We start from the raw sequence: 24,358 nt of genomic DNA, 5'->3' as shown, positions 1-24,358 counted from the left end.
GGGAGCGTAAAATGAGGGAAAAAGATGACAGAGTTTTAAAAAAATGAAGTTTTTATTTAGAAATTGGAGGTAGTTCTTAAAAGAACTTTTTTTTTCTTCTTTTTGTTGTTTTATATTTTTTTGTGTTTTTGGAACTTTTTGAACTTTTTTTGGCTTTTCAAAACAGTTTTATATTTTTTTTTGTATTTTTTAGGGGGAGAAACAAAAAAAGGGAATTGAAACTGGCTCAACTGGAGCAAAAAAACAAAAAACCCAAAAAATTATTTCTTTTTGGGGCACTTGTGATTATCACCTGCAAGGACGATGAGCTTAATACTTTGTTCCCCATAGGAGATAAGCTTGCCACAAGCAGTACAAGTAATTTTAAAATCAGCAAATCTCGGCTGAATGCAAGGCATCACCTCAGATGTTTCTGGTTGCGAGGAAGTGGGTTGGTTTCTTTGGGAGGGGGTCCTTGATGACTGGGGGAGGTTACTGGCCAGTTCCCGGAACTCTGCACGCGAGTAGTTGTTTGGATGCTTTCTTGTCATGTGCCGAATCATGGTATAGTTACCAAAAGAATATTTCTTGTTTGGGTTGCCCCGTGAAAGTTCATCATTACAGATGAGGCAAGTCACCTTGGATGCATTCACCTTTTTTTTTCCCCTCTGGAATTGAAAAAAACTGCCAAACAATGTGTGGTTTGGGTTTGTAAGGTGTATTTTCTTCTGGCAGCCATCTTCTTCTCCCCTCCTCCTCTTCCTCTTCCTCCTCCTCCTGTTCTTGACCACCAATATAATTTGGAGCTGGTCCTCTTGGTGGTGGTGGTGGTGGTGGTGGGGCAGATGCACCAGCTGATGCTACTACTGAAGCCATTATTTGGAGCAAAAAAGTAGAGAGAGCAACAAACAGGTCTTCCTCAGTCAAAGGACAAAGTCAGAATAAGGAAAAAAGGTGGGGTCTTTCATCATTTAGAAAAAAAAACTGTCCTGAACCAATGAGAAGTGTTATTTTCAGGTCACAAGACCAGGGGCTTCATCATTATGAAACTAAAACTGTTATGAACCAATGAAAAGTGTTATTTTCTGCTCACATGACCCGACGCGCTTACGCTACGCGCACGGGGGCGCGCAGCGTAAGCGCGTCGGAAGTTTACGTTTTGCGATCGTACTCGCTCGAGTACTTCCGGGTGCGCTTACGCCGTGCGTATCACGCGGTCGCGGCTACGCGATACGTCACGATCATGTTTTCGTTTGCGATATTGGCGCTCACGAGACGCTGCCCGGAGCGCGCCCGGGGGCGCTTTTCAGAAATACGCTTTTCGGGGCGCACTCCGGGGCGCGCTCTGGGAGCGCTCCCCCCAAAAATTAAAAAAAAAAAAATGGGATAATTGTAGAGACAGGTAGCCCTATTCTGAAGTGGTTTGTAAAAAAATTAACTTTATAAAAATATGTATTGTGCTACATTGGGCTTAATATATGTTAGAGCCAAAATGTAGCCCAAATGTAGCCCAAAGTAGCCCAATGTAGCCCAAAGATGGCCACCAGAGATCAAAAATTGTAAATGTAGCCCAAAATTCAACTAGATGTAGCCCAACTGTAGCCCAATGACAGAATGTACCAGAGTGTTAAAAAGAACAACTAGAGTGCTAACAGTCTTATTTATAAAGTGAAACTTATAGTTAGGAATTAGCATTAAAAAAAACCTTTGAAATTCACTGAAAAAAACCATAGGTTTCACACCAGTTATAGTTAGGAATTAGCATTTAAAAAACCTATTAAATTCACTGAAAAAACCATAGGTTTCACACCAGTTATAGTTAGCTGGAAATTTTACTGATATAAAACCATTGAAATTCCCACGTTATAGTTAGTCGGACTCACTATAACTTGCGCGTGCAATGCACTGCTGATGACATCACATATTACATCACTCATGACATGGTCAGTGACATCACTCATGACATCACTGATGACACCATCCAGTGAATATGTGTCTTTCTGAAAAATAAATATTAGTGAGTTATGTTTAAATATTTAAATACATATATTAGTGTTTCACTTTGTGTATAAGTGGCTACATGTGTTGATAAGTAGCTACATGCGTATGTATATGGGTTATTTGATATTTTTAGTAGTATCAGTATGAGTGTCTATATGGTTTGGTGGAGGTATTACTTAGCACATAGATGCATGAGTGACTGACTCTTTGTTTGTATGTGTTTTGAAGACAGCATATGTACAGGACTGTATGGGTGGATGAGTGTCTATATGTGTTTGTTAGTGAGTGAATGACTGTCTCACTAGTGTCTTTATCAGTAACTACATATGTTTTAATCTAGTATATATGAATATTGATGTATATAAGTGAGTATATGTGAGAGTAAGAGATTGTAAGATTTCCTGTTTAAATAAGTATGTGTTTCTATAAGTGATTGTTTAAGAGAATAAATATGTGTAATTTTCAGTAGAAGTAAGGTGGAAGTGTGTGTATAACTCTATATTCAAATAAATGGTTGTTCAATAGTTTATTTGCACGTGTGAATATGTGTGTGAGTAACTTTTGGATGAATGTCGGTGTGTAACAGGATGTATAGGTGTATCTCTTCATATGATGAGTGAGTATATGTATGTGAGTGACTATATAGAATTGTTGGTGAATGAGTGGATGTGTATATAGATAGTGGAATTACAGAATTGCTTGTTGTAACTGATATAGGTATCTCCATTTTTAAAAAAATTTCAGTTTCTATTTTTGAATATGTGTCTCAAGGGTTACTTTACACTGAGAGGAGGTCTGTCACTGTGTCACAAGGATGGTGTCATCAGTGATGTCATGAGTGATGTCACTGACCATGTCATGAGTGATGTAATATGTGATGTCATCAGCAGTGCATTGCACGCGCAAGTTATAGTGAGTCCGACTAACTATAACGTGGGAATTTCAATGGTTTTATATCAGTAAAATTTCCAGCTAACTATAACTGGTGTGAAACCTATGGTTTTTTCAGTGAATTTAATAGGTTTTTTAAATGCTAATTCCTAACTATAACTGGTGTGAAACCTATGGTTTTTTTCAGTGAATATATATATATATATATATATATATATATATATATATATATATATATATATATATATATATATATATATATATATATACATATACATATATATATATACATATATACATATACATATATATATATATATATATATATATATATATATATATATATATATATATATATATATATATATATATATATATATATATATATATATATATATATATATATATATATATATATATATATATATATCCACAAGAAAGGTGCTCCTATATTGAGGCGGAACACACAGCTTGAGTATTAATCTTATTATTGGCAAACTTAAGAGCGACAGCATTGCCACTTAAGCATCAATAGAGCATTGCCTTTTGAGTACAGCCTCTTGGCCAAACATGTTTTGGGCATTTCCTCGCCCTTGTTCACTGACACCGGCCTTCTCGAGAGCAGCAGTGAAAATGACAGCGCACCTGCAACTGGTTGAAATATCCAGCCTCAGTGGGCGTAGGCATCTGTTGCATTATGGTTGTTGTAGGTCAACATCATAATTTATCCCAATAGGTGCCGCCGCATCCTTGAACACTGTCTTTTTTTTTTTAAACCACAGTGGGATGCTCATTAGAGCAAAGTTGGTGTCCTTATTCCTTGTGCCCAATCAACAGGTCACGCTGTCCAACAGCGCTTTCCTTTCCTTGCGCTGCAGACCTGCTTTGTTAGCAGCGAGGCGCCTCGCGATCTGGGCCGACCGCCAACAAATCCACAAGAAAGGTGCTCCTATATTGAAGCACCACACACACCGTGAGTATTAACCTTTTTATTGGCAGTCTTAAGGGCCCCAGCATTGCCCCTTAAGTATCAATACAGCATCGCCTTTTGAGAACAGTCTCTTGGCCGAACATGTTTCGGGCATTTCCTCGCCCTTGTTCACTGGCACCGGCCTTCTCGAGAGCAGCAGCGAAAATGACAGCGCACCTGCAGCCGATTGAAATATCCAGCCTCAGTGGGCGTAGGCATCTGTTGTAGTATGGTTGTTGTAGGTCAACATCATAATTTATCCCAATGGGTGCCGCTGCATCCCTGAATACTGTTTTTTTTTTTTTTAAACCACAGTGGGTTGCCCATTAGAGCAAAGTTAGTGTCCTTAATTCTTGTGTCCAACCAACAGGTCACGCTGTTCCAACAGTGCTTTCTTTTCCCTGCGTTGCGGACCTGCTTCATTAGCAGCGGGGCGCCTCGCTATCCAGGCAGACCGCAAACAAATCCACAAGAAAGGTGCTCCTATATACAAATTTAACACTTTTAATTCAGGGCCTTATTATGAATTTGGCTGTGTGGGAACAGGATTGACCCTCTCTCGCACCGCCAAACCCATGTTCGTACCGCCCGCCAGATTAGGAGTTTTATCCTGGTGGAGGGGGTTTTTTGGTGTTCCCACGGCGGTGCCAATGAAATTGGCACCACAATTGAAACATCAACATCAGTACATACACAGCATGGACTGCTGGGGGCACATGTTGTGCCCCTCTGTGTGCATCCACATGGCTTGAGGCGCCAGAGGGCCCTGTACGGCCCCTTTGTTTACGCACCACCACACTTTCCATGGCGGTTGAACCGCCATGAAAAGTGTGGCTGTGAGTGAACTCATAATATGCATGGCTGGGCTACAATGGCCCTACCAAGCATATTGCGACCTCAAGACCGCCGCTCCATCACCACAGAGATCCCTGGTGGTTGCAGTGGGGCTGCCCGACTGGCTTGGCCATAATTGAGTGGTCGGAAGAGCATCACCGCCGCACCTCGCGAGTTTGGTGGTCCCTGGCTCGCCATACTCGTAATGAAGCCTTTAATGTAGTTAAACATTGTTTATTATGTATTGTTATATATTTAAAAAACGCTTTTATATATATATATATATATATATGCATATACATTTATGTATTTAGTGCTAATTTGTATGTTCCTCAATATTTTGGTCGAATATTTTTGTAGTCTTCCTACAAATTATGTAAACTCAATGCTTTGTCAGACAATGTTTTCAAAACAATAGTCTCCACATTCAAAATTGTTGTCGATATTCTGTTATACAACCATTCTTTTTTCACTTTCCCTACTTCTATACCATTTTTTCTGACTTTAGGTATTAGACCTTATTGTACGAGTTTAATATCTTATGTTTCATTGTGATACTTTCTATTGCAGTTGCTGCAGAAGCCCTTGCTATAATAAATGCATATATCAAATTAAAGTGAATATCATGAAATCCCTTTTAACAGAACCAGTGTATGGCCGTGTCGCTGATGTGTGAAAACCCCAGTCTAGCGATTTCCTCCTATAGAGGTTAGGCATTCTAGGACTGAGAGAGATTAGTCAGGAAGGTGTAAGATACCAGCAATATATATCCTCTAGTGGTTTTCTTTGATGTGAATTTAGGTGGAGGAGTTCAGCACTGATTGTGGCTACTTTCAGTCATAGAAGCACAAAGCCTACCCCGATGTGCACTACAGTTAGTCCCCATATGTGGCAGATGCAGTCCTTGCATCTTTAATTTTATTTTTCAATCTTTCTTCGAATAGCTAATATTGATCAACTTTATTTTAAGTAGTTTTGACAAAGCTAATTAACAAGTTAAAAATGTACATGACATTGTTTTTGTATCAGTAGCTGAATGCCTTTGAAATGTGCACAACAAAATAAGGGGCATGAGTTTCTATAACTATAGAACAGAAAAAGTATGTGAATTCATTTTCAAAGAATGACCTTGCTCGTCTGTGCATATTTTTTCTAGCTAACAAGAGGTAACTTTTCAAGGCTGCAATCTGCGGATGGTTGGCAGGAGGCAAAGTCTTCATTTCTATTCTATGAAGTGTCCTTTTACATGTATGTGCAGGAAGAAAGTCTTGAACAAAAGCATGAATTAATGTAATGCATATTAAAGTTGATATTTTGCTTTTGGTAAAAACATTAAAGCAAGAGAAATGTATTTATTTTGATGTAAACGTTTAGTTTCCCAAATCTGCTGCTCACAAATGTTACATATATTAAAACGTCACAACATTTTTCTGTAGGATCTGTATTATTCAGGCCATTATTAAAAATACTCGAGACTTTGGGCAGGAGTTTTCTTGCTTGTTTTTGTTTGGAGCCCTGCTGGTCTGTGCTGATCTTTCTGTTTGGAGATATTGTTTAATAGAGCATTCATTAGGTGCATCTGCTCATGTACTTGCCCTTTTATTTATTTTTGCTTTTGGTTTAATTGACTGCAAGCTTATTTAGCCAATTTGGCACAAATATTGCACTGTTCATTTGTTTAACTTGGTATAAAACATCTTGACAAGTGAACGTTTCCTGGATTTATTTTCCGAGGACACACTGCGTTTTCTCATGCTGGGAACTTGTTACTTTTTCTAAATGACCCAATTATTTGTTTGACTTCTTTTTTCACTGGATTGTAAATTATTTATTTTGACAATGTATGTGTGTGGAAAGTGAGCCCATATTACTGTCGATGCCCGGGCTGCTGGCGCAAGTCGCCTCTTAGCTCCCATTCTGAATAGTTACCAAATAAAGAGACGGGCGCTGGAGGCAGGAATCACAAGAGCAGGATTTATTACTCATGAGGAGAGCCTGTCATTTCGGACACGAAACACAGTGTCTTTCGGGAGGTGCTCTAACAAATTCTCTGAGGCATCGCCTTTTATACCTTACAAAACATTCCTTATTACAATAACGACATTGTGAAACAAGAAAAAGACATCCCCATAATCCTCGTGTCAATCCCACCCCACATATACTCACAATAGAGGCCCTTGACCTGCTGATAAGAGGAGGGGGGGTAATCATGCAGCTGAGTGTTCCGCCGATTCTTAGGATATGTGCGCCTGATCGTACCCCAGGGGGTGGGGAGGCCAGGGTCAATAGTGGGTCCTTTGAAGAGGAGTGACTCCATACAATAAGGGGCAGTAAACAGTATCTTCCCGGCTTAGGTGATGGCCTCGGACCCGTGTGGACAGTCAATTGCGGAGGGAGGGTTTACCAACAGGGGGGTTATTCATGAAAGGAAAGGAGGTGTTGGTCAGGCGCGAGCGTGACTCCCAAGGACAGAGTCGCACAGAGTGAGATGTCTTATGACCCGTGCATGAGAGAGCGGGGGCAGTCAGGTACAGCTGGGGAGGGTTATGTCAGCTGAGGCGAAGGATGCTTCTTCAAGAGGAAATGGGGGGGTTGCGTGGGTCAAGCAGGAGTGTTACCTTTCAGAGCAGGGTCGCGCAGAGGGAGAGGGTTTTAAGGTCTATGCATGTGAGAAGGGGGGGGTGTTCAAATACGCGCAGGAGGGAAGCCGGGGATTCCAATAAGCGGGCAAAAGGCCATGGTGCCTAAAATGGCTGTCATGTACATATGGGCACGGGCTTTTACTGGCGGAACGATGCGGTCAATGTTTCACCGTATTCATGGTGCCTACAGGGAGGGGAATGGAAAAAGGCAAATGAACGCCGCTTATGTACATTCATTTTTCTAATTTCCACAGTCGCCGCTTTTTACATAAGAAAGTTCATTTTCCTATTCTTCCTAATTGATGGGCGTGGTTGATGAAATGACGTTTATCAGTACTAGCAGATTACATATAACCATGAGCAGTCGATGTGATTGGCAGAATGTAGTACATAGGAATTTACATTCGTTGGGTTACTACAAGCCTAGGATGCAGCATACTACACAGTATAAATGCTTCTGACTTTCTAAAAAAGAATGGCATCAATGTACAGCTTTAAAGGTGACCGGCAAACATTTCGAAAACAACACCAAGTGGTTGAGGGAGGAATTCAGTTCAATGCAAGCAATCAGTAAAGGGACAGGTGGATGATATCTTCGTCACAGTGTCTTTTTAGCAGTGAGCCATCACTGGTAGGCTCTAGTCCATGTCCTTTCGTTGGCGCTGTTGAGCACCGGCGGTGGAGCTATAGGCCCAGCTCGGATCTATCCTTACGCGTTGCAGGGTGCGGTCAGTCCTCTGCTGTTAGACCACAGTCCTGTTTACTAATTAGTCCTTGTTAGGGGTGCCTTATGCTCGCACCTGCATTTTCTTTTCCTTTTGCGGCGATCAAAAAGTCATGTGGAGAGAAGGGAGTGTTATTGAATAGTCGAGGGAGGAGAGGGCGGAGTGGGGTCAAATCCTTTTCTGCACACATCAGGGGACCAAGGGAGCGAAGGAAAACGATCAAACAGGCCCATCAATCGGGCCCAACAAGGGGGACGAAGACTCTAGGCACACGTGGGTCAGCAAACAGAGGGCTTCAGGACAGCCCGTCATCCTTCTATTTTCCACGTTTGAGATTGCTGTCTCGTCCCGTATCTTGTTGCTCCGCAGCTCCACCTTTGGTCGAGGTCACATGTGTCTCAAGATCTGCAACCAGGCTGTACGTCACGTCCGACCCTTCTCCTCCAGTGATCGTATATCTTTGAATAGGTACAAAACAAGTTTTTAGAGAACTGGCAGAAGAAGACATTTATGCATTAGAATTCCTCCTTCATTCCTACGCACTTGGGTGATACGTTCATCGGTCACAGTCAGAAGTCTATTACCATGAAGTGTATGTGCCGGCATTCCTACTGTGTTCATGCCAAGTTTATCCATCGTCTATTCCTGACACATATGGAGAGAAATCAGTCTCCTATCAACTGCGCATTTCATCAAACTCAACATGGCGGAACCTTTAGTGGTGACTCGTCTTCTAACCCGAGCCTTAACAGTCTAACATTTCCCTTCAGAGCTGGTTAACCCTTTCAAACAGGGAGGGGGTGGGAAAACAGGCTTTTTCTCGAGGAACGCCGCTTAATCAAGGTCATTAGTTATACTTCAAGGACAGCTGATATGGGGCAGGGGTCAATAGGGAGAAGCGGGGACGCTTTGGACATTCGCGCTTGAATTCATAGGGGTGGGGCAACCTGGACATTGGGGATCAACCTGGACATTGGGGCTTGTATCTCTAACAAACTGAAAAATAGGATGCCATTGACATATAGTCCCCCTTATAAAAGGGCCAGATTAGGGGATATCAGTCGTCTTACCTGTCCTCTCTTTCTTAGCCAATTCAAGTTCATTCATTTTGCAGAAAGGAGAGGTAGTAATATGGCAAGTTACAATCATTTTAGTTTCTGTCAATTTTGCTGAACACCTTCGCGTTCACTAAGTTTCCAATTAGACTGGTGCCGACGGGGCACAATATTACCATACAAAAAGGGAGAGAGAGAACAAGGGGGGGTGGGCTCTTATAGAGAGTGAGAGCCGTCCGCATTCTAAACGAGCCATCCGGTACACGTATGACATATAGAGAGAGAGAGAGAGAGAGAGAGAGAGAGAGAGAGAGAGAGACGTGTACGGTAATAGGTCATTTAGTGCGCTCACAACACAGAACGACAGGGGTCAGGTAACACGCAAACGCAGACAGAGGGAAGACATAAACCCGTACATTACATACACACAAACTCAGACAAGGGAAGACTGTACATGTGTTACATACAAAAGGGTTCACGACAAAACATGAAACAGTTATTGGCCAAAAAGATCTTCTGCATGCTGCGCATCTTTAGTATCCTATTTATCTACGTGCTGAGCTCTTTTTACCTTTTTCCTCCTTTTCCTCTCGTTTACTATCTTCGCGAGTGTTCTCAGTTGTTAATACTTACACCGCGGTCAGTTGGTCAGGAATTAACCTGGTTGGGCTACTACTCACGGTGGGATCTTTGAGTCATTTTTCCTTTTCTCCCATTTCGATGAAAAAAAAAGGGTTCTCCAGGCTGAGACAACGGAGGGCGTTAATCGGGAGAACAGTCGGACAGCTTAGCTATATCTATAAGAGTGCGAGAAGGAGGTGGTACATTTTGAACATCAACAACATTCCTACTTTCCCAGACGGGTGGTGCCTAGGTAAACCTTACCCCGGGACTTTCCTTGTCTTTTCCCTATCTTAGTCAAACGTCATAGTTGTATTACCTGTCGTGCTGGTTCGAGTCATATTCAGTCATACAGTACTAACCCGTCAATTTCTATGTCAGTCCATCCTCCCAGTCGTTACGTTCTAAGGAGGAACAGTCATATCTACGTCTACGTCTTTCAAAGCTTGTTAGCATAAGTACTATGCTCAGATCCCCTTTTTCCCCTTCCGCCGGTCGTTCGATCATTGCTCTTTCATACTTCAACCGATGCTCCAACGTGACCTGCAGAAGGGGGGAGAAGAAGGGGGTGGGGGGCAGCATTCAAAACACATTAACGCGCATAAATCCAAAAATGTTTTTACCTACCACATATTCGACCTATCTCCACGGGGTGCATTCTCTACCATCTCGGCGTTTAAGCCCAGAGGGACCAGTAGTGCTACATAGATAATCATTGGTGTTCTGCGTATCCGCACGGATCACTCGAGCGTGGTCTTTTAGATCATACGCAAGGGTGGTGGCCAGGTGGCATTTCTTCAGTATTGTTTAAGGGCATCTAAAAACGTTTTTCCTGCTGCCTGTGGCATACAATGCAACAGCCTAAGTATTGGGCTTCTTAACCTTCAACCTTCATAAAGCTGCTTACATTTCGCTTATATTGGAGACAGTAGCAACACATTTGAGACTCATTAATGCAATCGCTACAGCTGTACTTGCTTTTTCAAAAACCTTTAATTTTATGATATAAAGTGCGGCAAGTGCAATAAAATCGTATCGAAATTCATTGGGAGCAAGCATCATAAACGTCGAAAAGCAAGAACTTTCAATAAACATGGTGCGTTTAGAACTTAGTATCAATTCATCGTCCAAATGTTCAATCAGTACTTTATTTCATTTCAATTCATTGCTTCTAACATATAATTAATACCCATCCTATACCAGTTCATTGTCCCAACACATAATCAATATTCATCCTATATCACTTCGTTTTTCCTAATACATAATCAATATCCAACTTATATCACTTCACTGTCCAAAACAACTACATACATATCTCAGAACACTAAGGCTTGAGCAATCAGGATATAACAAGGAGCTGAAAAGTTCATTTGTATCGGCGCCATTTTGGGTGAGGTCAGGCAGGTCCCAGTATAGTCAGATTGTCTCTACTGACTCGTGGTAGGACCAGAACCTTCTGTTGGTAGTTCAAAAGTTTTTCATAATAGGGCAACAGACCGGCGATATGAGCCATCAGTCAAAAAGTGGGGAGGGAAGCAACGATCTTTCCTACCGGGTCATACTGGCATCCCACCGGAACTGAACAAGTCTGTATCTTTGCAGGATTTTAGTCATTTCAAAATTGAGGTCGGCGACGGCAGGAGTGCGCCGATGTCGCGGTTCCCAGCGAGGGGGACGGGGGCGCCCATGTGGAGGGGCGGGGCCCCCCGGCTCTCATAGAATCTTCAAAGTTAAGGAGAGAAAGCACAGGACGTGTGCCCGTCCCGGGCAAAGAACCGCTTTTTGATATGGACCCTCTTTAAGCAGGAGCGTTGGGGTGTCGCTGGAAGCCTCCACCTGGAGGGAGGTGGGGGAGGCTCGTTCGCGCCGCCTCCCCCTTCCAGCGACCCCGCGCCGTTCTTCGGCTCCAGCGCTTTGGTATGGCCGTGCCAGGCGATGAAGATGGGGGGGGTCGGAGGCAGCAAGACATCCCCCCTCGTCATGTGGTGGGACTACCTGCAACTGAGGCGTTGCCGATGGCGGGACCACCTGCGACTTTCCAGAGTTGTCCAAGACATAATTGAAAAGAGGTGTAGTTGCGGCCATTATAGCTGAAAGAAGCGCCGCCGTCCTCGCCTTGGCTCCGGTCTTCGATGAGGGCCGGATCAGGCGAGAGAGAGGGGGGGGGGGGGGGGATCGGTGGCTGAGGCAAGACATCCCCCCCCCCCCGTGGCCCGCAGGGCTGCAGAAGAGGGGAAAAGGAGAGATCATTACGATTTTCGGGCCGTCCGCCCTACAGCCTCCCCTTCCGATGGCGGCCAGCCAGGCCCTGCTCTGCACGCGCTGAGGCCTCGCCTTCCGGATGGGCGTAACCGCGGACCTGTTGCACTTCGGGAGCTTCCGGAATGGGGGTAGGTTTTTATTGATTTGTATCTATTTCATGTTACCGTTATTTGGGCGTGGTGGGCAATGAGGCAGACATGTTTGGGGCAGGAATAGGCAACGGAGCCTAGCTACCTCGTGGCTGTCTTGCTGTCAAGTTTTCGCCATTTTATATGTCTTATTTACGAACAATTCCTAATGTTTCTTATTTTTAGTGAAGTCGAAAGCTCATCAGGGGGTTACTGACTTAGCCCGATTTCCTTTATTTTTCCTTCTTTTCCTTAGCGTGTTTTAAACTAAAGTTTCTGTTAACAGGGTACGGTGATCACTTCATATTTTTATATGTCCTTTTCATTAGGGGTACTCCTGGACGGACCAGATGAGTTACCTCCAATAAATGGTCCGGGTGGAACTAGATTATCAGTCAGTGGGGAACACATGTCCCTTCATTAGGGTATCATCCTGGGCGGACCAAATGATGTACCTCCAATTACTAGGGTAGCCTCCTGGACGGACCAGATGGCCTACCTCCAATAAATGGTCAATGAGTGGGTAGCATATGTCCCTCCAGTAGGGCAGCCTCCTGGGCGGACCAGGTGAGCTGCCCCCAATAAATAGTCAATCAGTGGGGAGTGGGTAGGCCTGACGAATCATAAAGGGGCATAACCTACCCTTTACTACTTGCAAAGACTAGACAGAATATTGCTATTCCACGTTATTTGCAAACAGAAAATACCTCAAACGAACAATTCCTTGGACAACAATGTCCAGTCAATCAATCAATCAGTGGGGAGAAAAACAGGCATGACGGATTACAACGGGGACAAACGTCTGCATTACCTGCCCTTCGCTATCTGCAAAGGGAGACAGAATATTCCTATTCGTCTCTGTTTGTGGACAGGGAAGATCTCAACGAGCACAATCGATTATTAATCGATATCAAACAATCAGTAGGGAGAAAGGTAGGCATGACGGATTACAACGGGGACAAAAGTCTGCATTACCTACCCTTCTCTATCTGCAAAGAGAGACGAACGTTCCTATTCGCCGCTGTTTGCAAACAGAGAATGTCTCGTTCTCAAGAAGAGAACCAATATTTCAAGTAGCCACCAAAGCTAAATGAACCAATAAACAAGCAATATCAGTATTCGAATACCGATTCCAATACAATCAATCAAACAATCAGATGGATAAAACCATCCTACCAATCAGGCGTAAAAACGCCCTACTTAATCTTACCCGGACCGGACCATGCGGATAGTTCTTCGTCTTCCTCCTCCAGCGCCCGATCGTTCTCTTACTCTATGCAGCATTCCTGTGGGATTCCAGTCAGGACAATAGGTCGTTCGAGAGAGGTACGTTCAGAATCGGTGAAGTTCTTTCAATCGGCAGCCGGACGAGGGCCCTCTCAAGGCAGGTATACTCCAATCATTCAGATGTTCACCTCATCGTCTGGATCTCTCTTACTAGACCTTATGTCACTGATGGACCCCGCGTTGGGACGCCAATTGTGGAAAGGGAGCCCATATTACTGTCGATGCCCGGGCTGCTGGCGCAAGTCGCCTCTTAGCTCCCATTCTGAATAGTTACCAAATAAAGAGACGGGCGCTGGAGGCAGGAATCACAAGAGCAGGATTTATTACTCATGAGGAGAGCCTGTCATTTCGGACACGAAACACAGTGTCTTTCGGGAGGTGCTCTAACAAATTCTCTGAGGCATCGCCTTTTATACCTTACAAAACATTCCTTATTACAATAACGACATTGTGAAACAAGAAAAAGACATCCCCATAATCCTCGTGTCAATCCCACCCCACATATACTCACAATAGAGGCCCTTGACCTGCTGATAAGAGGAGGGGGGGTAATCATGCAGCTGAGTGTTCCGCCGATTCTTAGGATATGTGCGCCTGATCGTACCCCAGGGGGTGGGGAGGCCAGGGTCAATAGTGGGTCCTTTGAAGAGGAGTGACTCCATACAATAAGGGGCAGTAAACAGTATCTTCCCGGCTTAGGTGATGGCCTCGGACCCGTGTGGACAGTCAATTGCGGAGGGAGGGTTTACCAACAGGGGGGTTATTCATGAAAGGAAAGGAGGTGTTGGGCAGGCGCGAGCGTGACTCCCAAGGACAGAGTCGCACAGAGTGAGATGTCTTATGACCGGTGCATGAGAGAGCGGGGGCAGTCAGGTACAGCTGGGGAGGGTTATGTCAGCTGAGGCGAAGGATGCTTCTTCAAGAGGAAATGGGGGGGTTGCGTGGGTCAAGCAGGAGTGTTACCTTTCAGAGCAGGGTCGCGCAGAGGGAGAGGGTTTTAAGGTCTATGCATGTGAGAGGGGAAGGGTGTTCAAATACGCGCAGGAGGGAAGCCGGGGATTCCAATATGCGGGCAAAAGGCCATGGTGCCTAAAATGGCTGTCATGTACATATGGGCACGGGCTTTTACTGGCGGAACGATGCGGTCAATGTTTCACGGTATTCATGGTGCCTACAGGGAGGGGAATGGAAAAAGGCAAATGAACGCCGCTTATGTACATTACTTTTTCTAATTTCCACATGTGCCTAGAGAATACATTTGATTTTCTGTATTATATTATTCATGCTAGCTAGATTGCCAATATGACTTTAACTATATGCACTGAATAAATCTAACGCCAAAAGAGGCATTTGCTAGCCTCTTTGGTGAATCATCTTTAAATTGACCTTGTCTTCCACTGATCCTATCAATCCTTTCCCATAAGTGGAAAGCGTCGATACTTCCTTTCATGTAAACTGTAAATGTAATTTGTACTTGTAAAGCGCACTAATACCCCAACTGGGGTGTCCTGGCGCTGTGGAACCCTTCCTGGCTTTTCCCTGTGAGATGTCCACTCCTGGGCCCCCCCAAGGTGAAGCCAGGCATCCCAGCACTGTTGGGGCCGTTGTGGAGATTAAGCAAGCTATTGCCCAGAGTTGCAGAGTGGGTCCCATGATTAGAATAGGCACCGAGGCGAGAATTATCAGGTCCAAGGAAATTGAGCCCAAGACCTGCCAAGGTAGGAATTGAACCCTGGTCCTGGGCCAGACCTCTGCATCAGGGTGTGCCGCTCTAACCATTGAGCCACACTTCTCCATCTGTTATTAAGGGTTTAGAAAGTAGATGTCAAATTGACAGGATATTTATGGACTTTAAAGTGATTGTTGTTTAATTCTGAACCACCTGGAAATGAACAGATTACTCTACCAGCAGGTTATGGGACACATATGGCCCAGCCGGAGAAAGTCTTCACCACATTAGAAGAAAAAACGCTTAGATCCATACTTGGATTTAGGCACACATAATTTATTACCCCTACGCCTGACTAGGTGTGAAGGACTGTGATAGGGACTGAGATTAAAATACATCTCCATCCATACCCCTGAATCACCCTCCAGTAAAATGTGCAAGAAGGTGGGCTGAACCTTACTATGAGCTACGCATTCTGACACAAAGAGTGCACTTATTTTCCCACACTATGCCTGTGGGTCAGAATATTGAGAAGTATTGTAGCACAAATGGAATACTTAAATTATGCCATGGCCAAGATGTTATGGGCAAAAAGGCTCTCACATATAGACATTGAGATGAAACACATGGGACAATGAGACATGGACACTGAGACATGTTGCTGCGCTTAGTTGAAGTTAGGTGCTTAGGTTTCTCTCTGGACAATTTCTAATGAGTCCTTCTAGTAGCATTATCTGGTCGTGTTTATCTGACAATTAACATTGTTAGAGTATTCAATTATATGCTATGTCTCTCTCTGATTACGTTATGGTTATACACAAAAAGGTTTATGAACTTGGTACTGTAGTTGCGCTTTTGCACGTCCATCTTTTCGTATGCTGCTATTAATACCACCATGTGCAATTGAATTCCATTTAGCCAAAACATTTTCATCTGTTAGGCTTTTTGCATATTAACTGAATATTAATTATTTCTCTTCAAGAATTCTTGAATCTGTTATCTTGTTCGGGCACTTACACTTTTTGTCATACTGTTTGCTGCTACTTATGGTGTACGTATATCGCAATTTAGAACTTTTTTCTTTTAGTTAATTCAATGTTGAATCAAATGCATTTTTTCACTTTTTAGCATCCTCGTAATATACAGCTAAAGTCGTCCAAAAATGTTATGGTATAATTCGGTTTGCCCTGCCCTGTTAGTCTTGTAATGGAAAGGACTCTTGCAACTATGATTTTTATATTATTTTATGAACACAGTAATCGCTGATGTTTTATGTCTTTCTAGTTTGTTTTTAAGTGGTGATTGACTTGGTAAATTGGATTTGCTTGTATATGGTTTTATGTTGAACTCCTTGGAGCAAAAATAATTGAATTGGGACATGGAGACTGAAACACTGACACTGAACAGGGATGTAAAAGCAGTTGAAAAGAAAGCCACCTCCTTTGGGATCATCAGTTTCATTAGATCTATAGCAGTAGCATTCTTTTAATTGATGCTGTAGTAAAGCCTTACTTTGTCTATATTTCATCTTTATTCAGAAAAACCTTCCCTGATAGTGCCTTTTCTGGTACTATACCTCATCTTTACATAGCTGCCATTGCTAAAGTTAATTACCACTGGCTTTGTATGTTTTACATCTGCAGTTTTATTGTTCATAGTCTTGTTTCTATGTTTGCTTGAAACATATCAGTAATTAGCAGCAAAACAACTCTTGTTTTGTAGACTTTTGTGAAAACTGAGCTTTATGTCTGCAACATGAGGCAGCATTTCCCAAAAATATCATTTGAGAAAAAGGTTTTCTGCCTAACATGTAGTATCAAATTTCACGTGTACGGGTTCTTAAATTTTGGTTAGTGAAAAAACCTTGAAATTCACCACAATTCCCAACCTGAGTGCTTCATCGACAATAAATAGTTTAAATTGCCATTACAAGCCTTCTTCATCTCTTTCTGTGTGCTCCTTTGCCATGACCTTAAGTCATTACATTTCAGTGGAATACCCTTGTGACTTCAGAGAAAAAACATACGTGCCTCATTTACATAGTGTCATAAAAAACAGGCTAACAATATATTGTGAATTGCACTCTACATTCTAGTGGACTGATGTACAGAAGCTTTATTGCGCAAGGGGAGGGCACTCCAAGGTGGTTATTGCCTGGGAATGGAGGCGGGCCCTGTCTTCGCCCTAACTCATGCAAATACACACTGATCAATATTTACCTTGGTGTGCCCTACCACCCTCAGACCTCAGATGTTATAACTTTTTTTTTGTGTAGTATTATCAGGGCTCGAGTCGGGGTACCACGCGTGTGGATGGCGTACCCCCACTTATTTTACCGGGAGGACGCCGCCCCCCCCTGCCAAACAGCTGGACTTAACTCTGTGGCCTCTCTATGACGAGATCGGAGCTCAGGGCATGTTGCTCATGCGCTAACTTCTCAGATGCATTCGCATCTAAGGAGTGAGCGAGGGGAGGCAATGAGCCCGATGGTGCAAGCCACCTTTCGTGGCGTCACTTCCTGTCGTGACGTCACTTCCGGTGACAGCATTCCCCCACTTCTCTTTTTAGGACTTGTGCCCTGAGTATTATATAGCGCAAACTCGACCGAAGGTATCAGAGCGCTTTACATGAACACCAATTGCTTACAGATGCACGCATACATTTTTTTTTTCGTTAGTCAAGGGAAGATGAAGTGATTTGCCCAGAATGATAGGATGTTGAGCGTCGTTGCCGATACTCAAAACCTGTTCCCCAGATTCGAGGTCGACTGCCCAAGCTGTTAGGCCACACCTCTTTTAATAAGAAGTTGCACACATGGCTAGTTAATGGAGTGATAGAGAAATGGTGATAGATGTTAGGGTGTGAGCACCCCTGAAACTAGTGATCATATATGTTGAGGCTTTAACTTGAACTGTATATTACATGCAAGACATCAATGGTCTAAAACCGACATCCGGTCCAGATTAACACCTTTCTTTCTTGCTTGTGCAGGTCTTCTTCAAATAATGCTCAGTTGAAAGGTCGTGACTTCCTGACACTAAAAAACTACTCTGCAGAGGAAATAAAACACCTGCTGTGGGTGGCGACAGACCTGAAAAGCAGAATAAAGGGGAAAGGAGAGGTAAGGATTGAGTTCAACCTAAACAGGGCATTTTGATTAGCAGACACATCTAGAAGGAATAACATGTTTCTTAAAGGCAATCGTAATATAAATAATTACCATATTCATAAACTTCAGTTAACTGCCGGTTTAGACTGATAATTACTGTAAGGTCTCACAGTATTACAAGCAATGTTGTATTGTGGCAGAAGAATAACACTTACCACTTACCCATTTTCCTGACATTTTTACTTTTACATTAGGTTCTAGATGATTCTAATTGTAAATAAAAGATGTATTATTGAATACCATCTAGACAGAAGCAGTTTTCAGTGTGGAACAATTCGGATACTGTGCACTGAAGCAAATTTTAAGTTCGTCATCTACTGACAGAAAGAGATGTGGGAGGTGAGCGCATGAATGCTTAAGTACAAAAATAAGGCCTGATTACGAGTCTGGCGGTTTTGTGACCGCCAGATTAGCGCAGGTGGTCCACCGCCTGCCGTATTACGACTGTTAAAGTCGTATCGGCTTTGGACCGCCGGCAGCACCAGTTCCCTGGCGGTGGTGGAGCTGCACCACAACATAATATGCTGAGTGGGGACTAGCACAGTCCCGCTCAGCATATTACGAGTGTATCCACCGCTAGCATATCATGGTGGGATTCCTGCCATGAAAAGGCTGGCGATGGAGGAACAAAGGGGGCCCAACTGGGCCCCCATGGTGTCCCCGCCATGGGGATACATTCAAGGGGGCACAACATGTGCTGCCCTGTCTGTATTCCCACAAAGTTCCAGCATGGCATGGACGTCCACGTCCCTGACATCCTAGAACTTTTTTGCTGTTCCCATGGCGGTGCCTGTTTTCCAAGCACCACCATGGGAATGGCAAAGGACACCATCAACTGTAGCATGAGTTGAACTCTTGTAGCATGGCCAGTTCAAAAACTCACTCATCGCCTTATGGGGTACCTCAGTGCTCCATTGTTAGCCCTCTATTGTTCAATGTCTGCGTTAGGTCTCTGCCAGCGATTGCCGAAGAGGCTGGGGTGTCACTATTCTCCGACGCAGACAACACCCAGATGGTCTTTTCTCTTTCTGCTGAGAGGGTGTCCAAGTCACCGGCTCTCCAGTCCGGGTTGAGGAAAATTGCATCTTGGATGTAAGCCAACTTGCTCAAACTTAATGGGGAAAAAACGGAAGTCTTGATTTTGGGGAAAAATAAAGATGTCTGGGGTCCCCAACACTGGCCTTCTGAAATGGGTACTCTACCCAAGCCTCCACTTCAAGTCCACAATCTAGGCTTTATCATTGATGGTCAGTTATCAATGAACAACAAGCTGTGAAGGTGGCCTCGACCTGCTTCACCATCCTTAAATGGCTTAGAAAATCCTTTGGATGCTACCCTGTTCTACTTAGAGAACCGCAGTCCAGGCTCTTGTCACTACTAGACTGGACTAGGGCAACATTGTGTATCTAGGAATTAATAAGAATGTGACACGTACATTGCAGGTGGTGCAGAATGCAGCTGCTAGACTGCTTTGCCAGGTTCCCAGAATGACCTCTATCTCTAGTTCTCTTTGTGATCTCTATTGGCTCAGGGTAGGGAATCATGTTCAATTCAAAACCCTGAGCTATATGTTTAAGATCAAATCTGGCATGGCACCTCAGTACCTGCATGCTTTAGTCCACCCTTACTTACCTTTGCACCTTCTTTGTTCCTCTGCTCTGGCTACATTTTTGGTCCCGAGGACCAGATTGTTGCGAATGGGTGGTCGATCTTTTGCTAATCTAGGTCCCTCCCTGTGGAATGGTCTCCCCATGTCTTTTAGGAATGAAACTGTCTATGGAAATTTTCGCATATGTTTGAAAACTTGGCTGTTCAATCAATAATTTTTATTCTCTTTCTTTTGTTCCTCTCATTCTGGCTCTGGGAAACCCTTGGGTAGCTGTGCACCTTATAAAATTAATTATCATAACCTAACATATGGTTGGTGGTCCTCGCACGAGTATGGCGCAGTGGAGCCGACGTCTTTGCGCCAAACTCAAAATCAGGCCCATAGAAGCACCCAAAAGTTGATGATCTAATAATTTGATTTAGAAAATGTCTATAGGTGGCAATATTGATATATTCACGCATGGACTTGTTGGCTCTCCTCGTCTTCATAGTTGTTAATAGCACTGAGACCCATGCAAACATAATCAGAGTGCTGTGTGGCCCTGTTGTTTTTATTACAGTAGAATGAGCTGAATGATTTTATATAAAATAACCTCCTGAAAAAAGACGAACAAGGATCACTACATGTTCAAGAATGTGTGTGATGATTAGAGCATATTTTGACAAAGTATTATATCGTACATTTCTGGTCCAAAACTATATAAAGCAAAAAAGTGGCTATTAGAAATGGTGTCTCTAGTTGGCAGAGATATGCACCCTGTCCAAGAAGGGACTCACACTCTAACCAGGGTAAGTGTAGTACACACTAAGTATAACTGTGCTCATGCTTTGGTACCTTTGCTCAGAGCAGTCAGGCTAATCTAAAGAGGCAATGTGTAATGTATTTGTGCACACGCACACACAGTAACACAGCAAACAAAACACAAAAGTACAGCACACCAGTTTAGAAACTTGGCCAATATTTATCCGAGTAAAACAAGACCAAAGCGACAAGAGTCCAACATACACAATTCAAGGCTTGAATTTTTAAATATTAAATCAAAATGCAGTGCTTAGAAGTCTATAACTCCAACTGGGGCTATCTGGTCGCGTATGACCTGGACAAATCCAAAAGTTCAGTCCGACCATGATGGAGCGTGGGCTGGGCACCGGAATCATGCAAGCCCCCTTACATTACCTTGGATGTGTTGGAAATCAAAGAAGATGTGTCACGCAGAGGAGGTGAGGTGTCGCGGTTGCAGGTGATGAGTAGTCAAAACTCACACAGCAGTGGTTCTTCTGAGGCACTGCGGTAAATTCGGGGCTCCGTTGAAGTCGAGGACATTGCATCACAGATTCAGTGAGTGGTGTCCCGGACTTTAGTGCATGCAGCGGATATGCTTTGGTTTCACAGAGATGCACCTGTTCCGAACTGATGCTTTGGAGGTGAGGCAACGGTATCTTGGTTGCAGCAAAAAACCCACCCCAAGGGACCAGGACTGGGTTTGGCTCCACTTGGCAGGTTATGACTCATTGCAGATGAGCCCAGGTGCTGGTAGCCAGATGCCTGTGAAGTCTTTGATGACCCTGAGACTTTTGCAACAGGAGGCAAGATCAGTACAGCACATGGTAACCTTAGAAAGCAGTATGTAGAGAGCAAAGTCTGGTCCTCTCACTCACAGACAAGAAGCAGCAGGCAGCAGGTCAACACAGCAAAGCATGCAGCAATGTAGCAGTCCCTCCTTTCAGCACAACAACTCTTCTTCCTGACAGAATGCCCTCAGTCCAGAAGCGCTCTGAGTACACGGTGTCAGAAGTCCAGTATTTATTCCCATTTTAGCCTTTGAAGTACGAAGACTTCAAAGAAAGGCCTTTGTTGCACACAAGACCCTGCCCCTCCTCGCCCTGGCTCCAGACACACTACAGGGGGTATTCAGCTCCTTATATGTTGACAGGCACAGTCCTATTCAGGTGGAAGTGTCAGCTCCTCCCTCTCACTCTAGCTCAGGAAGACCCATTCAGCTGGTGATGGGCCATCAGAGGAGCAGGGCACAACTCAGTTCCTTTGTGTATGACTGTCTAGAGTGTCCTAGATGTGTATTCCAGGGACAGGCAGAGGCACAAAGTGGTTAAGTAAGAAAAGGCCAACATTCTAAAAGTGGCATTTTCTGGCATGCAATTTAAAAACCAAATTCACTAAAAGATTGGTTGTCTAGAGATACCAAACTCCAATTTTCTATCGGCTCCCACCTGGAAGATACACTTCTAAAGTTTTATAAGGCAGCTCCAATGCTAACCTATGGGAGAGACAGGCCTTGTTGTAGTGAAAAACAGTTTTTCCCTACCAGGACATGTAAAACTCAGAAGTACAGGCCCTACTCTTTAAATATCCTGCACGCTGCCTATGGGGCTACAGAGGGGCCTATCTTAGGGGTGCCTCACATGTAATAAAAGGGACAGTTTGGGCGGTGGCGACCCGTGCAGGTAAGCGCGGTGTGGCGGGGATGGGGGGGTGGAAGTGACAAATGACAGAATATGGAAAATAAATAAATAAATAAATATAGCCACTGACCTTGCTCTCGCCGCATCGCTGACTTCCCGATGTGGCAATCAAAATGAAGTGGGTTTATTTATGTGTTTATTTTATTTTCCCTATTTCGATGTTTGTCACTTCCCCCTGCTCCGGCCCACCATGCTTTTCTGCATGGGCCATGACTGGGTTTGGTCCTGGAAAGTAGATGAACTTCACAGGTCGACATGGCATTTTAAAACTGTTCACAAAGGCCCTGCAGTGGCATACCTGAGACATGCTTGAAGGGCTGCTCATGTGGGTGGCACAATCAGTGCTGTAGGCCCACTAGTATCATTTGATTTACAAACCCTGGGCACATATAGTGCACTTTACTAGGGACTTATTAGTAAATCAAATACGCCAATCATGGAGAAACCAGTCATACCATGTTTTAGAGGAGAGAGCATATGCACTTTAGCACTCATTGGCAGTGGTAAAATGCCCAGAGACCTATAGCCAACAAAACGAAGGTCAGAAAAATAGGCAGAGGAAGGCAAAAAGTTTGGGGATAACCCTGCAAAAATGGCCATAAAAATGCATAAAGTAGGCAGGTGGTTCACAAACATACCACTTCGTACCTTCAAAGTGCCCAACTTTGTCTACCAAAAAGTTGAAGCAATTTTCTACAATTATGTGCTCTCGATGAAACATAGATTGCTGGATGTGAACTAGATAGATTTCAAGCATTTTAGTATGTAGAAAGAAAGTAGGAAACCAAAAATTAGTCACTTGACCAAAATCTATTTTATCCTCCGTTCTCCAAATAAATTTAACTGGCCTCCCTTCTACAAATAACTTTACCTGGCTATAAACATAATTAATTTCTGACTTGTCATAATTTGAGGTGATTCTGGAAACATATCTTCTTGCATGACATGACCATCCCAGAGAGTCTTGTAATGTATGGTAACATGTTCCCTGTACCTCAGACAACTAGTCTGCTGCTGTTGGCTTGACTTTGACTCAAATACGGAACCTGCGCACCGGAATCCATACAATGTATCGCCTCCCTCCCCATACAGACCGGATTCATCGCAACACGCCCACTGCGTCCAGTGGGGCTGTCGCATCACTTCCCCGGGGTCTCAGGAGTGACGCATCGCTTGTTTTTCAATGCCGCAGCTTTCACTTTGGAACTTTTGTCGCATCTAAAGGTACTTTTGGCTAAACGTGACACAACTGTGGATTATTTTGACTCAAACCCTAGAACTCTTTTAAAATCATATTCTTGAACTGTGTATGTTGGATTTTTGTCATTTTGGTCTTGAGTAGTTTAGAAAAAGATACTGTATTTTTCTAAACTAGTGTGGAGTCCATTTGTGGTGTTTTCACTGTGTTACTGTGAGTGTTGGTACAAATACTTTACACATTGCCTTTGATAAGCCTGTCGGCTGCCACCAAGCTACCAAGGGGGTGAGCAGGGGTTATCTAAAGAGTGCATCCCCCTTACCCTGAATCGAAGCAAGGGTCCCTATTTGGACATTGGTACCTACCTCTGCCAACTAGAGACCCCCAGATCTAACATTGGTGGTTAGTGGTGAGGATTTGAACTTGTATTTGTACTTGACCCACAGTAAATGGTGTACATCACTGGTCTAGTGCAGAACACTAAGCAACCAGATACTGTGTTTGGATTTTTGGTTCTACTTTTGAGTAACTCTTCAAAGCATCATACCTCAGAAGGCAGCAAGTGCGCCAGCAGAATTGGAGTTTTGCATTGAGGATCTGTATTCTTACAAAGTTGAACAGCTCAAACAATTCTGAAAAGATCCTAGTTGCCCTGTGAAAAGCAGCGCTAGAAAGGAGGAGCTGCAGAGAATCTCGAAGGCCTGTTGGGAGGCCCAAGAGGGAAATGATGCAAGTGAAAGGAATGGTTTTCAACCCCAAGATCTGCCTGTGAGCAGACCAGGCTCAAGATCCGGCAGCAACCATTCCAGTAGGGGTTTCACTCCAGAAGAGTTAGAGG

General features: G+C 43.7%; 1 protein-coding gene across 2 annotated transcripts in view; it reads left to right on the top strand.

Annotated features, from left to right (window-relative positions):
* OTC (ornithine transcarbamylase) overlaps positions 1–24,358 on the top strand; it is a 270,516-nt gene that overhangs the window by 128,225 nt on the left and 117,933 nt on the right. For both annotated transcript variants that reach the window (XM_086934145.1, XM_086934146.1), the window contains exon 2: positions 18,056–18,185. In XM_086934145.1, the coding sequence (XP_086790271.1) occupies positions 18,056–18,185 (130 nt within the window). The remainder of the gene's footprint in view (positions 1–18,055; positions 18,186–24,358) is intronic.

The sequence above is a fragment of the Lissotriton vulgaris genome, chromosome 8, assembly GCF_964263255.1.
Source record: "Lissotriton vulgaris chromosome 8, aLisVul1.2, whole genome shotgun sequence".
Classification (NCBI taxonomy): domain Eukaryota; kingdom Metazoa; phylum Chordata; class Amphibia; order Caudata; family Salamandridae; genus Lissotriton; species Lissotriton vulgaris.
The sequence above is the reverse complement of the archived record's forward strand: the minus strand, read 5'-3'. Positions and strand labels throughout refer to the sequence as shown.